This window comes from Myotis nattereri, assembly GCF_964212035.1.
Source record: "Myotis nattereri genome assembly, chromosome: 9".
NCBI lineage: Eukaryota > Metazoa > Chordata > Mammalia > Chiroptera > Vespertilionidae > Myotis > Myotis nattereri.
In genome coordinates, this window is record NC_138084.1 from 6,032,009 (window position 1) to 6,047,811 (window position 15,803).

Here is a 15,803-nt window from a genome sequence, read left to right on the forward strand (position 1 = left end):
CGCGGTAAGCGTAGAGCGTCCCTTCCCCCCACGACCTCCCCCGAGAATACCTTGCTCTCTCCCACCCGGCGCTGTACCCGATTTGGTTCGGCTTCTTGCCCCGAGGTTTCCACCGCGGTAACCGCGCTTCCCGTAGGCTTGGGGATAGCAAGCCCGGTTCGAGAATTTTTCTGGCCCTGAGACATTGGTGTCGGGCTCAGGAGTATGGAGCCCCCTTTTTCTGGCCACGCATTTCTCCGTTCTGCAGGAGCCCGGGGAGGCGTTCCGAACGCACTCCAGCGCTTCCCGTACTTTCCTCACCCCCTCGTTTCTGGCCCTAGTCAGCCCGTTCACTCCTTCCAGAGGAGACTCTAAAACCCCGCTATTCTAATCTAAGGCCCCCTATTCCGGAAATGGTGGTTACTCGGTTATGAGAGGAAGAGCCAGTTCATAGTTTCAGGCAGTCCCTCCAGCCAGCCAGTAGTTAGACCTTCGTTTCCTGACTATCCTTATCGCGGATAGAAAAGCCCAGTTCCCGTAGCGCTGCACTTACGCTTTCATTTCCATTCCCGTTTGAAACTATTTCTTATCAAATCCTTTGTGTATGAGGGCCCCTCTAGTACACTCGTCTCATTCTTAATAGGTCTGTAGCCAGTACTGTAGGGCCTCCTTATTCCCGCTTCCCTTTGTTACCGTTTGGAGGTGGTTTTGTGAGGGAGGGAACCCTGTTTGGAAACATTTGTTAGAGTGAAAGAAGACAGTACTCTTTTTTCAGATGGGTGTGGAGGTCTTGTTAAAATTGTCTCTTCTCATCCAGGCAGTGTCGAGATGGTGAAGCTGTTCATCGGAAACCTGCCCCGGGAGGCCACAGAGCAGGAGATCCGCACACTCTTCGAGCAGTACGGGAAGGTGCTGGAATGTGACATCATCAAGAACTACGGCTTCGTGCACATAGAGGACAAGACGGCGGCAGAAGATGCCATCCGCAACCTGCACCACTACAAGCTGCACGGGGTGAACATCAATGTGGAAGCCAGCAAGAATAAGAGCAAGACCTCCACAAAGTTACATGTGGGCAACATCAGTCCCACTTGTACCAACAAAGAGCTGCGGGCCAAGTTTGAAGAGTACGGTCCAGTCATCGAATGTGACATCGTGAAAGATTATGCCTTCGTACACATGGAGCGGGCAGAGGACGCGGTCGAGGCCATCAGGGGCCTCGACAACACAGAGTTTCAAGGTGAACCACCCTCTTTGGGAAGAGGGCTGAACACAGGCTGTGTGCAGAAATAGGTTGGATAAGTAAAGGGAGAGGTTTGGGGTAGAAATAGAGCTGGTGGCTGGCTGATGGTCAAGATTAAGTGTGGGTGACAAACCTAAAATGGAGAATGCTTGGGATTCAGAGTCTTTACCTTAGGCAAATAAGACTCTGGGAGAAAAAAACCACTTGGCTTTAGTTTGGAGCCCCTAAGGCTTTTTGTTGTTGTTGTTGCTATTAGTGCAGCAGTACTTTCCTCTGAAGATTTGCCCAGTGATGTCTTTGGGGTGGGGGGGAGGGGAGTAGCAGAGCACAGTACAGGCATATCTTGGAGATATTGCAGGCTCAGTTCCAGACCACTGCAATAAAGCCAGTATTGCAACAAAGGGAGTCAAATTGAGGCGCAGTCTTTTTGTGGTGGAGAGTTTTCAATTTGGGGGAAAAAAATCTTTGAAAGTGTGATAAAGCAAGGTATCCTGTATCAGAATCATGCATCATTTTTAATTCAAAGAACCTGGCAAAAGCTGCTTAAGCAACACATTTAAGAGTAGAATCCCTGTTAAACTCCACCTCACACCAATTCATAATTTTTCAGTAAAGATAATTAGTTTTTAGATAATTGGTGTCTTCTTTTAAATATATATTTTTATTGATTTCAGAGAGAGATAGAAATAGAAACATAAATGATGAGAGAGAATCATTGATTGGCTGCCTCCTGCACACCCACACGGGACCGAGCACACCAGCCCGCACCCAGGCATGTGCCCTTGACCAGAATCATACCCAGGACCCTTCAGGTGTCTTTAAAGGGCTATGGTTACTCCTGGTGCTCTTACCAAGATTTTCTCTTTTGAAGATGAGGCCACTCTACAATTAAAAGGCTAATTTCAGGATTTCTGAGGAGGATGTATTGAGATATGGGGGAGGCAGTAATGGCAACGTTTTTTCACGGGGGGGGGGGGGGGGAGCGTGGACTTTTAAAGTCCTTCATGAATAGAGTACTTAGATGGGTGTTACCTTGAAGCCTTGACTAGATGGATTGTTTAGTTTGCCTGGAGGGCAGTTTGAGTGGTGCTGTGGACTGTCACTTTATTTGGAAGGTGTCTTCCTGGTTTAAGATCTAAGCTTCTGTGCCAAAAGGCAAACATGAAGGGGGTGGTAATCATGGTGAGTTGTTAACTCTCTTTCACCCCCTTTGGGTCCCCAATGTCAAAAAAGAACCCTTTCCCTTTGATTGTAACTGCTTCCAAATTATTGGGTTATTCCCACAACTCCTTGCTACACTTTTAACCTACATTCCAACCTTTTTGTCCAAACCAGGTAGTGACTGCTGCTTTTCCTGAGAACTTCTCTTTTTAAGAATAATTGCTGCTATCTTTGCTATTTATTTCCCTCAAATTGGACCTTTCTTAGAGCTGGAGGTCTGATCATCATTCCCCCAAGTAATCATAGGTGTTGCTGTGCATTAATTATTAAGGAGAAATGTCACAGGTCTCTAGAGTTTAGTTTGTTTTCCTTTTTAATTGGTAAGTTGAGAATTATTTTGTGTCAACCACTTAATTGGGAGAAAATGCTGCTCTTGTGGAGGGTTTGTGGTCTGATACCTAGTTTTTGGACACTTTTTTATACTTAAGTGCAGTCATAAAAGAGGAGATGGTGGTGTCTGCTTGTAGCAATTATGTGTAAGGAGGTACAGTGGATTAATTCAGGACAAATCCTTTAGCATTTGAACTCTAGGCTCTCTGCTACCTATACTTAGTTATTCTTGTCCTATTTTTCTTACTATTAGCTATTCTTAATGCTGCCTAGTAGAGTTTTATGTAGAATAGCATTACATATTAGTGGTCCTTTCCCATTTCAGTTTCTCAATATTGGGTATACAGCTGACCTTTGAACAACACGAGGCTTAGGGCTGCTGGCCCACTCCACAATTGAAAATCCTAGTATAATTTCAGTTGGCCTGCCTAAGTGGATTCCCATCCTCAGTTGAAAATACAGTTGGCTCTTGGGACAATACCAGTTTTGAATTATGTGGACATAAGGGGGCCCACGCAGTTCAAACCCATTTTGTTAAAGGGTGAACTGTATTTATTTGTCATATAAAAATACAGGTATTTTAAAAACTAGCTTATCTCAGGACATTTAATAATCTTTTATATCTTGGATGTATTTGGTTGGTTCCTTGGTTACACCTTTTTCTTATGATTTTGTTAGATGCCAAAGTGGTCCTGTGGGCAAATGCCAGAGGGACACAGGTTAGCACTTTAAAGCACTTATGTATTTAATTGCATATCTTAACTCTTAACCTGCAACCTACACTTACCAATGTGTAAACCAGGGCTTTTATAGTATTTTGGTCCTTCCACCTCTTTTCCGTTTTCTAGCCTCCCAGAACCTAATTTTAATTTTGCAGATGAAATTGTGTATTTACTACTTTCTGTAATGTTAGATGAACAGATGACCTGTTGACTCTCCCCTGGTTCTGACCATTCACTTCTTTGACATCTGCATGTTTGGGTGTATCACAGCCAGTTGCGTTAGAAAGTTTTTGCTGGACTTTTGCTTACCATTAAATTGGTAGATCATGTTAGGTGGTAACTGCTTCTATGAAAAGGTTTAAAAGTTAAACTTTTTTTTTTAATTTAAACTTTTCCAGAAGAATGTTTTTTTCTTTTTGGTTAGGTTTTCAGAAGTGATATTTTGCATTTCCAGAATGCAAATTGTAGTTTTTGGCAAAAAAATAGTAATAAGTACATATTCTTAGAATCTCAGATCCCTAGTTTAAGGGGAAAAAGTACTTTAGCCTTGCTAAAATGAACAGTTCGATCCACTAATATTACTGGTTATTCACTTTTCTCATCCTCCCATATTTTTCATAATCTTTAAAAAAATTCAGGCAACTTGTGAACTCCCTGCCCTGTTTTCCTTTGATTCCACTAGGGGTCATCAAAGTTAGTTGTCAGATTGTCAAGTATCCTTGTTAGGATGAATAGCAGAACCAGTAATTTAAAGGACCCAGTTAATGAGTGGGCAGTCCTTCAACTTGTAGTTCACTCTTCTTCCTCCAGTTCATGAGTGTTTTTCCCAAAAATCTGAAAATTGCCTATCACACTCAGCCACTCAGTGATCAAGTCTGGATCACTCTCTGTTAGGCGTAGCTTTGGAGGGTTATTTTATTCTCTCTGAATTTGGAGTGGGGCGGAAGTCTGGGGGGACTAGTCTTTGCATTCCTTTGCTTAATGAAATCAGAACCTTTGATAGTAAAGATGGAAGTTCCAGAATCTTGCTGAGCAATCTTGTGGTTTCTTTTGACATTCATTGGTCTACTGTTCAGAGTAGTTTTTGTGCACAGTTACTTGGTATTGAATGAGATACTGTTTTTGTGCAAGAGTGGTTTCTTTCTTAAGCATTACACTAGTGTTAGGTGCTAGAGTGGAAACATTTCTTCATCTAATCTTTGTCTGAAATCAGGTCACTATACTAAATTTATTTATTGGACTTTATAAAAAAACCTGGCATTGAGTTCTGCATTAGCATTGTCTAGGTAAAGCCATTGCTATGACCAGTGTCGGGGGTAGGGGCTGGGGCTATGACTAAGAGTGATAGCAACCCTTCTTGCGTCTGTTTCTTCAAGGCAAACGAATGCACGTGCAGTTGTCCACCAGCCGGCTTAGGACTGCGCCCGGGATGGGAGACCAGAGCGGCTGCTATCGGTGCGGGAAAGAGGGGCACTGGTCCAAAGAGTGTCCGATAGATCGTTCGGGCCGAGTGGCAGACTTTACCGAGCAATATAATGAGCAATATGGAGCAGTGCGTACACCTTACACCATGAGCTATGGGGATTCATTGTATTACAACAACGCGTACGGAGCGCTCGATGCCTACTACAAGCGCTGCCGTGCTGCCCGGTCCTATGAGGCAGTGGCGGCTGCAGCTGCCTCCGCGTATAATTACGCAGAGCAGACCTTGTCCCAGCTGCCACAAGTCCAGAACACAGCCATGGCCAATCACCTCACCTCCACCTCTCTCGATCCCTACGATAGACACCTGTTGCCGACCTCAGGAGCTGCTGCTACAGCTGCTGCTGCTGCAGCAGCCGCTGCTGCTGTTACTGCAGCTTCCTCTTCATATTACGGGCGGGATCGGAGCCCCCTGCGTCGCGCTACAGCCCCAGTCCCCACGGTTGGAGAGGGCTACGGTTACGGGCATGACAATCAGTTGTCCCAAGCTTCGGCAGCCGCGCGGAATTCCCTGTACAACATGGCCCGGTATGAGCGGGAGCAGTATGCAGATCGGGCGCAGTATGCAGATCGGGCGCAGTATGCAGATCGGGCGCAGTATGCAGATCGGGCGCGGTATTCAGCCTTTTAAAGCTTGAGGTGAGAGCGGTGGGGTGTCACCTGTTCTGGTTTTGCCGTACCTCCTACAGCCTAAAGGCTCCAGTTAGGCTGCTCTGCTTGCTTGCTTTTGCAGGGTTAAGGTAAGGTTACTAGCATGGTACAGAGGTTAGGAAAAAGTCCTAACTAGTTAACTTTCTGAAATATGTAAACACCCTTACCACTCATGGCTATTTTTCCAGGGATCCTGGTAGTGGGAGTTAATCTGATTTTATCTGTGTCTGGAAAAACAAAGAATGGTGTGATGAATCTTGGGTCACACCTATGTGCTATAAATGAACTGAAATTGAGACCCAGATATTTAGACTCAGGTGTGTTGTTTTTTTTTTTTTTTTTTCAGAGCCTTTGTTGAAATTCCTAGGTATGTGACATTACTAAGGTCTGCAAGTTTCCTGTTCTGCTTTGTACTGTGTGAAAGGTCTGATGTGACCTGTAGTGATAAAATCAGTAACTGCATAGTTAACTGGTCATCACTGCTCAAGTCCCAGTTACGATGAAGACTACCCAAATGGCATCATCATAATCTTGAAGCAGCATATTTCTGACATTCCTGAACAGTTCACCCACTATGAGCTTTTTAAAAAACCTTATTTGATGTTAAGTTGGGGCAGAGAGGAGAGAAGTATCTTTACTTTATAAAATTGAGTTCAATGAGGAATCTGGGGCATATACTCAAACCTACTTCTCCACGCAGCTCAAGATTCATTTCCTGTATAGTGCACCCAGTCCATTGCTTTATCTTAGAATCTATCCTGTAATAACCTGTTTACTTTGTTCTACAAACTGCCCCTACAGGGTTAGATTTGACATCTCTCCACTTCTTAAAGATAGATAATATGTGTACATACCTGTTAATTTTATTCTCCAGGGTTGGGAGCTTTGCTTTTTAAGCCAGCGATTTTCAGTACATAAGCTCAAGACTTTTTAAAACATGTAATACCTGACTATTTAATCAGTGGCACTGACCTCTTTTCCCTTAAATCAGCGGTCGCCAACCTGTGATCTGAGGGGAAAGACCACACTAGTGGTCCGTAAGGTCTAAAAGGTTGGTGACTGCTGGTTTAAGGAAACCTTTGGAACAGCAGTCGCCAATTGGGTGGTCCACGGACCACAGGTGGTCCGTGGGGTCTGAAAGGTTGGCAACTGCTGCTTTAGATTGTCAAATAAAATAAAAAATGATAACAGCCAGCACAATGATAGCTGTCCAAGGTGAATGAATCAAAATTATACCTTTTTTTTTTTTTCAGATGGACAAAAAGTACATTTTTTGGTATGCCACAGAATTTTAGTAATTAGTTTATGTGTGCCATGAGCTGAAAATCGCTGCCTTAAGTAAATCACTCCCTTCATCTTTCCACTAGTTATGGGCATTTAATCCTCTTGAACAACCAGCTTTACCTTGAGTCCTCTGGCTTTTTCTTATACCTACCCATTTTGAGCTCCATGATCCATTTGGCTTTACTTGAGAATATTGTGATGCTTGCCAGCTTGGGCTCTAGGTGTTTGAGATTGCTGTTGTATTAAAGGGTGATTTATAATGCCCTTTTGTTTTGAGTATTCCCCAGTGTGCCCCAGACATTGGGCAGAAGGTATGTAACTTGCCTAGGGTTATTAGATAGTAAATCACTCTTTACCGCTGGAAAAGAAACTTGACTTGTAGTTTACATATGCCCTCTAGTACATTCTTTTAGTTTCTTCACTAAGCAGAGTGGGATGCCCTCAGGTCTTACAGCTTGTTGAATTGATGCTGCTTTTGCCTCAGTTTTGAATGGTTTTTAACTATGGTAGTAACTCCCAGATGCAAACATACTTTTGACTTTTTATCCCAGAGAGCTAATTGAAACCTTTCCCTTTTTCCTGCCTTCTACATACAGTTTGTGACGTGGAATTAACCTTCTCTGAGGAATGCTAACGTTAACATCAATGGAAATGCAATTCTTTGCCTACTCTCATGAAAGAAAATTTACAATTTAATTTAAAGAAAAGCCCCAGTCTGGGATTGCTTGACCTTCCTAGTTATTCTCTGGCCTTTCAAGTTTTTTTCACTTTTAGAAAGTATTGTGATATTGTAGATGGGTACAAGTAAGTAAACTTACCAAAGTCATGTTAACAGACTTTGTAGAGATGTTCTTTGAGGTTTTAAGTGGGAAAGGCTTGTTGAGCTTTGCTGTAAAGCCCGTGTATTGTGCTCTCTTTCAGGTGGGATGTGTGTGGGCTGAAATTCCAAGCTGCGGTTGTGCATGAGAATACGCCCTTCATGGTACCCCGTCTCCGGGAAGTTCTCGGCTCTGTGCGTTCAGTCCCTCAGGAATCGTGGACCTTAATTTACCTTGCTAAGTTCAGACCACCTCTTCTTTTCCTTTTTCCTGCCCATCTTCCTGTTCCTCCTGTCCTTCCTGTCCTTCAGTACTTCTGTAGCTTCCCATTCGTGTTCTGTTCCTAGCAGGCCCGTTGTGTGCAGAAACCGGTGGGGCTATGCCATCTCCTCACCTCCTGTTTCCAATGGGTGTTGGATTTGGGAATGACCCTGGTGAGAGTGTCACTGCTTCTGAGTCTTTGGCCCAAAGGCTTCTGGCAGGTGGACACAAAGAGTTGGATCACTTTTTTTTCTTTCCAGTGAAATAAATGGTTTTTCAACTTAGGAATATGTGTGCTTTGAGAGAGTTCTTGTTTGGCCTTATGTCTGAGTTATTTGTCCCTGGAAAAGAGAGAGGAGGATGTAGTTTGACATTCAGCTCTGGGAGGACATCACTTTATCTTCTTTATTGTAGATACACTTAACAGTGCCAAAGGTAAAAGGGTTAATACAGAAGAACCCAGGCAAGGCAGTCTTATTCCAGTAAAGACTTCCTCCCATTGGTCCACCTTTGAAATTGTAAAACTAATCGCTTACTAGTAGTTTTGAGATGTAGGTCTTTTCCTGCTTGAGAAATAGTCATCACCCACCCCTTACTATTACCATTCCAACTTCCCAATCAATACATTTAGTTGGACTTATTTCCAAGGAAGATGTCTTAAGAAAAGGACAGTTTTGAGGGAACATTCACGTTTTAGGTCATTGGAGGGGCGGCGGGGAATTACGGCTTCAACAGCATTCTACTACTTCTAGGCCAGTAAGTAACACTTTTAAATACCTTTCACCATCTATTTGTATAGCTGACAAAAATCTCACTAATACCTCATTACTTGTACTTACAGCCTTTAGAATGATTGGCATAGAAAAAGGACCACCTCGCATTGAGTTTTAGATTATTTAACAATAGGATGGATTGGTGAGTGCAGGGAAGAGCCACTTCTTAGTTCTATGCTTCTATGAAAATAGAGACTGTCTTCCAGATTTTATTTTTGTCTATACTTCCTTGCTCCAGTTTTAACATTTAGTAGGGCAGTATCTAATTAGGGCATTTCCCAGAATCGTTCCACAAATACTGAGCTCCTACTATATGCTAAACATTATGCCTTTAGGAAAAGTGGTTATGGTGAAGGGAAATAAGAAAAAGCTGTCTTTAGTTGGGTGATTTTTCAGGATTTTTTTTTAACTAAATGCTTCTACCCTGACTGATTCTTTCTAGTTCATAGATGGCCTAGATGGGAATACCTCTATATTAATATAATTTGTAATTTATTGAATATTTGCTCTATGTGAAACCTTGTGATAGGTGATCCATGTGTCTAATGCATTTTTCTGTTAGTTAAAATCTATTCTACCCTCAGGATACAAGTAATTGCTGAAGCTGGAAGCTGTTTTTGATGAGAGGTCAAATGATTAAGACAACAGTTCCAGGAAAACTGTTGGAGTGAAGAGGATTGGAGGTGGGAATAGTTACTCCTATGGGTCGGAAGTGGTCAATGACTAAGATTATGACTAATATCTAGGCTGGGTACTTTGCTTGTATTTGTCTTTTTTTATCTTAACCTAGTTGGGTTGGTTTTCCACCACTTTGGAGGGTTGTGTCTGCTTTGTTCCCCTTTTCTCTTAAAATACAGACCTGTCACAAATCTAAACTTTTATTGACATACTGCTTGGTCTTATGGGTGGGATTAGCAAGTTTTAAAAGATGGAGACTAACAGTATTCATTGATTCAACAAATAGTGTGACACTGTATAAGGTGTAAAGTGCCAGGGTTTTTTTATTGATTTCACAGGTAGAAACATCAATGATGAGAGAGAATCATTGATTGGCTGTCTCCAGCACGCCCCACACTGGGGTTCAAGCCTGAAACTCAGGCATGTGCCCCTGACCAGAATTGGACCTGGGACTCTTCAGTCCATAGGCTGACACTATCCACTGAGCCAAACCAGCCAGGGCATCAGGCATATTTTTTTGCATCTGGTTGTGGTGCAGCCAATTGGTGGGCAAGGTTTCTAGCTTGAATGTTGCTAAGGTTGATCTCTCAGGAGGTGGCCCACCATGAGGCTGTCCTCGGACAATGATGGCACACCCTGGCAGGACCATGTTGAATATTGCCCTGCTGCACAGTGCGACTGTGGACCCCTTGGGGGAGCTGCAGCTGTGGGTGGAGGAGGCCATATGTAGAGATGAAAAGACAGCGAGTAAGGTGGAAAGTCAGCTAGGAGGTGTCACCGAGGGTGTTGGTGAGAGGCTGCTGCAGCGAAGCGTGGGCGACAAACGACTCTGGGCAGGTCGGACATGTTGGGTGCTCAAAGGAGCAGCAGACTGGGCCATTTCTTCACTCCTTTTTGTAGCAAAACTCGAAAGCTTTTTCTCTGGTTTCTGTTTCCAATTATTGCCTTCCATTTTCTATTCAACCTTCTTTAATCTGACTTATACAACCCTGCCAATCCGCAGAAACATTGCTAGTGATTTCATGTTGCTAAGGAATATGGTCAGGTTTTGTTTTTATAAACTTCAAAGATCTTGCTCATTATATTGTGGTGGTTTCTCTGGGTTTTTTAAAAGTTGTTACTTATTTTAGAGGAAGGGAGAGATAGAATTGGGAGAGCTAGAACAATATATAGGTGTGCAGATTACTGTAATAAATAGGGTGGCCAAGCCTCATTGAGAAATTGAGATTTGAGCAGACTTGAATGAGATGAGAGTTAGCCAAATAGACTTCTAGAATTCCAAATAGAACAGTTTTAGCAAGGGCCCCCAAGGTTCCAGATTGTAGCTGACCTAATAGGATACCATGGGCAAGAGTGGAGTGATGAGGAGATAGTAGTAGAAGAGCAGGTTGGAAAGTTAAACAGTGATCATCTAGGGCAGTGATGGCGAACCTATGACACGCGTGTCAGAGGTGACATGCGAACTCATTGTTTTGGTTGATTTTTCCTTGTTAAATGGCATTTAAATATATAAAATACCAAAAATATAAATCTTTGTTTTACTATGGTTGCAAATATCAAAAAATTTCTATATGTGACACGGCATCAGAGATAAGTTAGGGTTTTTCAAAATGCTGACACGCCGAGCTCAAAAGGTTCGCCATCACTGATCTAGGGCAGTGGTCAGCAAACTGCGGCTCGGCAAACGGCGGCTCGCGAGGCACATGCGGCTCTTTGGCCCCTTGAGTGTGGCTCTTCCACAAAATACCGACTTCTGCGCATGGGCCACGAAGTTTCTATCGCACTGTATGTGTATGGGCCACGAAGTTTCTATCGCACTGTATGTGTATGGGCCACGAAGTTTCTATCGCACTGTATGTGCGCGCCCGCATGTGGTATTTTGTGGAAGAGCCACACTCAAGGGGCCAAAGAGCTGCATGTGGCTCACGAGCGCGGTTTGTCGACCACTGATCTAGGGCCTTTTCGGCCTTTATTCTGAATGAAATAGCCTTGCATTCTTTTTAACCAGAGGAGTATTATGTGATGTGCTTTTATTTTTAAATATATTTTACTGATTTTTTAAAAAATATATTTTATTTTTTTACAGAGAGGAGGGGAGAAGGATAGAGAGCCAGAAACATCGATGAGAGAGAAACATCGATCAGCTGCCTCCTGCACTCTCCCCACTGGGGATGTGCCCGCAACCAAGCTACATGCCCTTGACTGGAATCGAACCTGGGACCCTTCAGTCTGCAGGCCGATGCTCTATCCACTGAGCCAAACCAGTCAGGGCTTTATTGATTTTTTACAGAGACGAAGGGAGAGGGATAGAGAGTTAGAAACATCGATGAGCAAGAAACATCGACCAGCTGCCTCCTGCCCACCCTCCACTGGGGATGTGCCCGCAGCCAAGGTACATGGCCTTTACTGGAATCAAACCTGGGACCCTTCAGTCTGAAGGCCGACGCTCTATCCACTGAGCCAAACCGGTTAGGGCATGATGTACTTTTTAAAAAATGGCTTTATTGCCATTTTTCATAAATCACAATTTTTAAGAATGTAATTTGACATATTTTGATTATGTAACCATCACCCCAGTCAGGATATAGAACATTTTTGTCACCAGTGCTGCTTTGCAGTTAACCCCCTCAGTCCCTGGTCAATTCTTAGTCTTCATCTACCTGTTTATATCTTTGGTATTAGTGTCTTGACATAGGTGATTACTCTGTTCCTTAACACTTAATTCATTTGACTTCCAGGACCCGATCCTCTTGGTTTTCCTACCTTCTTAGTTTCCTCTGCTGATTCCTCTCTGACCTCTTGATTTTCGACACTCTATGGTTCAGATTTTGGTCTCTGGTGATCCTGTGGATTCACATGCCATTCTGTATACAAAAATTCCCAATTTATATCACCAGTTCACATCTTTCAAACTTCAGCCTCATATCCTATTTCCCATTTGATATTTTGCTTGGGTGTCTGATATTTCAAACACAACTTGTATAAAACGAAACTTCTGGTTGTCGTGGTTGAGTATTGACCTATGAACCTGGAGGTCACAGTTTGATTCCCTGTCAGGGTACATGCCCTGGTTGCTGGATCTATTCCAGTGTGGGTTGTGCAGGATGCAGTCAGTGATTCTCATCATTGATGTTTCTAGCTCTCTCTCCCTCTCCTTTCCCCTCTGAAATCAATTTTAAAAACACAACTTGTATAAAACGAAACTTCTGGTCGTCGTGCGCCACCCCTCCCCCCCGTATCTTTCCCCCATCTCTTGTGACGACAACTTCATCTTCAGTCACTCTGGTCGAAAAACTTGGGGGTATAACCCCCATTCAGCACACTAGGAAATCGTGTCAGTTCTACTTCACACTTTCGTCACAGCCACTATCATCTCTTAACCTGGATTTCCTAAGTTCTTTCCTAATTGATCTCCCTGCTTCTACATTGTCTACCATCTAGTCCAGCCATGGGCAAACTACGGCCCGCGGGCCGGATTGGCCCGTTTGAAATGAATAAAACTAAAAAAAAAAAAGACCGTACCCTGTTACGTAATAATGTTTACTTTGAATTTATATTAGTTCATACAAACACTCCATCCATGCTTTTATTCCGGCCCTCCGGTCCAGTTTAAGAACCCATTGTGGCCCTCGAGTCAAAAAGTTTGCCCACCCCTGATAGTCACAGTATAGCAGACAGAGTGATCCTTTAAAAATAGAAATCAGGTAATGTCACAGCTAACACAAAGGCTTGTCTTTTAATTAAATTTCTTGGCCCAGCCAGTGTGGCTCAGTGGTTGAGTATTGACCTATGAACCTGGAGGTCACAGTTCGATTCCCTGTCAGGGTACATGCCCTGGTTGCTGGCTTGATTCCCAGTGTGGGTTGTGCAGGAGGCAGTCAATGATTCTCATCATTGATGTTTCTAGCTCACTCACTCTCCCCCTTCCTCTCTGAAATCAATTTTAAAAAATTGAATTTGTCAGGGTGACATTGGTTAATGGAACTATACAGTTTTCAGGGGTACAATCAATTCCATAATGCTATATATATATATTTATTTTATATTGTGTTCACCACCCCAAGTCAAGTCTTTGATCACCATTTATTCCCTCTTTACCTTCTCCTATCTCACCCCTGCCCCCCCGCCCCCCCTCTTTAGCCCTAGGTTTTTCATTTAGACTAAAGATCAGAGTCCATGGACAAGCCTGTAAGGCCCTTTGTGATCTGCCTCCTCCTCTTAGCTCTACGAATTTATTCTACTCTCCTTTGCTCGCTAAGCTTCAGCCATACTATACTGGACGGACTTTTTGTAGATCTATTGAAGACACGCCAGGCCTCTCCTCCCTTAGCATTTGCACCAGCTAATCCTCTCTGGATTGTTCAACAGTAGATTTGAGTTTTTAAGGTGAAAAAAAAAATTTGATACGTTTTCGGGGCAATAAAAACGAATCTGGCTCTATCCTCTTTTCCATGTTCCTCTTTAGGTGGCATCTTCAATTCCCTTGGCTTTACTGTCTAGATTACAGGTATTTCCAAATGTGTGTCTCAAGCCCAAAACTTTCTTCTCTGCTTAAACAAGCTGTATCTGGCCAAGAGGCCATGAAAGCTTGATACTTGAATCTGCACCCACGGTTCCTTCTTTTAAAAAAAAATTTTATTGATTTTTTTTACAGAAAGGGAGAGGGATAGAAACATCGAGAGAGAAATATCGATCAGCTGCCTCCTGCACACTCCCTTACTGGGGATGTGCCCGCAACCAAGGTACATGCCCTTGACTGGAATCAAACCTGGGACCCTGGAGTCCACAGGCTGACACTCTATCCACTGAGCTAAACAAGTTAGGGCCCATGGTTCCTTCTAATTTGGAAACCCCCTGATCTGTCCCAACAGGTATTTAAAGTTTCTCTGAGGACAGAGGTCATCAGTAAATGCTACTGGTTGTCAAGAGGAAAGGGTCAAAAGAGAAGAGAAAAACTTGATTATATAAGAAGAGACAGTGAAGACCTCTTATATAATGTTACAGACATTGGTTGGTTTTTTTTTGTGTGCTAGAAACTGGACCTCTGCAATTTTCACATCAAATCACCCCACCCCTTCCTTTCATTTCCCTAGGACCTATGGATTGTAGGCCAGTGATGCTGCTGAACATCCTGCAGTATAAGCTCACCTGCCCCCACAAAGTTATCCAGTCCCAAATGTCAGTAGTACCAAGGCTGAAACCCTCTTCTGGGTGATTTTATCAATCCCTTGGCTTTGTATACCATCTGAAGTAGTGCTGCCCAACATGATAGTCATAGCCACATACTGTGCTATGAGTGTAAAATACCTAAGGGATTTGAAGAACAGTATGAAAAAGATGTAAAATACTCATTTTTAAAATGATTATATGTTGAAATGATGTTTTGGAAATAGTCAAATAAAATACATTATTAAAAAGCATAGTTAATTTTACCTGTTTCTTTTTACTTTGTTAAATTGGCTATTAGAGCTTTTCAAATTACATATGTGGCTTGCATTTGAGGCTCACAGTATATTTTTATTGGCTAATGCTGATATGGATGGGGAAAGCTCAAATTTACATTCTTGTCTCAACCTCTCCACTCAAAGTTCACAGATCCAAAGACCTATAGTAAGTCCTCACTTAATGTAATTGATAGGTTATAATGAAATCAGTTTTATTATGTGCTAATTAATAATAAATAGTTAAGTTCTTATAGCATTCTCTTTAATGTTAAAACAACTTTGAATGAGGATCTGCCGTACTTGAGATTCTCCTGGGTTGTCTTAATATATCTCAAACCTGTTGTCTGAAATAAAACTCCTGAATCTCCCCACTCCAAAATAATTTCTCCATTTGTTTAAATGGTATTACTATCTATGTAGGTGCTTCCCAGAAGTTATCCTTGACTCTTCCTTGTTTCTCATTCCCCAACCATTCTTTAGCATGTATCAAATGTTGCCACTTCTGTTCATGTCTTTGCCACAATATAGTCAAGACCATACAGTCATCCTGTAGGACTACTACAGTGACTGCCTCTTGGCATATCATTTCCTCCTTTTTTCCCCTCTCTTCAATTTAATCTCCAGTTGAGATGATATTAACTGTAAATCAGATAGTCAACTCCATAACTTAGAACCTTTCAGTAATACCCTATTGTACTTAAAAAGCCAATTCCCTATCTTGGTCATAATGTGGCCTCTACCCCACACTTGTGTCATATCAGGTCCTTAACCACCTCTAACCATACTGACCCTCCTTTCAGGTCCTCAAACTCCTGCTTCAATGCCTTTCAACCTGGGAGAACCTTCTACTAGATCACTTTAGGGCTAATTTATCCTTTAGTTCTTAGCTTCAGGATCAAGCATCAGAGGGCCCTTTC

The 15,803-nt window shown here is 42.7% G+C and overlaps 1 protein-coding gene across 7 annotated transcripts in view; it reads left to right on the forward strand.

Annotated features, from left to right (window-relative positions):
* Window positions 1-14,854, forward strand: part of LOC308524244 (RNA-binding protein 4) — a 32,027-nt gene extending 17,173 nt beyond the window's left edge. Inside the window, exons 2-4 of one of the 7 annotated variants that reach the window (XM_081098479.1) lie at window positions 797-1,219; window positions 4,872-5,616; window positions 7,834-8,277. In XM_081098479.1, coding sequence (XP_080954605.1) covers window positions 797-1,219; window positions 4,872-5,608 — 1,160 coding nt within the window. In that variant the 3' untranslated portion in view covers window positions 5,609-5,616; window positions 7,834-8,277. Of the gene's footprint in view, window positions 1-796; window positions 1,220-4,871; window positions 5,617-7,833; window positions 8,280-14,313 lie in introns of those variants that run through there. The other 6 variants (XM_081098472.1, XM_081098473.1, XM_081098475.1 and 3 more) reach the window with 6 other exon arrangements.
* The last annotated feature ends 949 nt before the right edge of the window (window positions 14,855-15,803 follow it).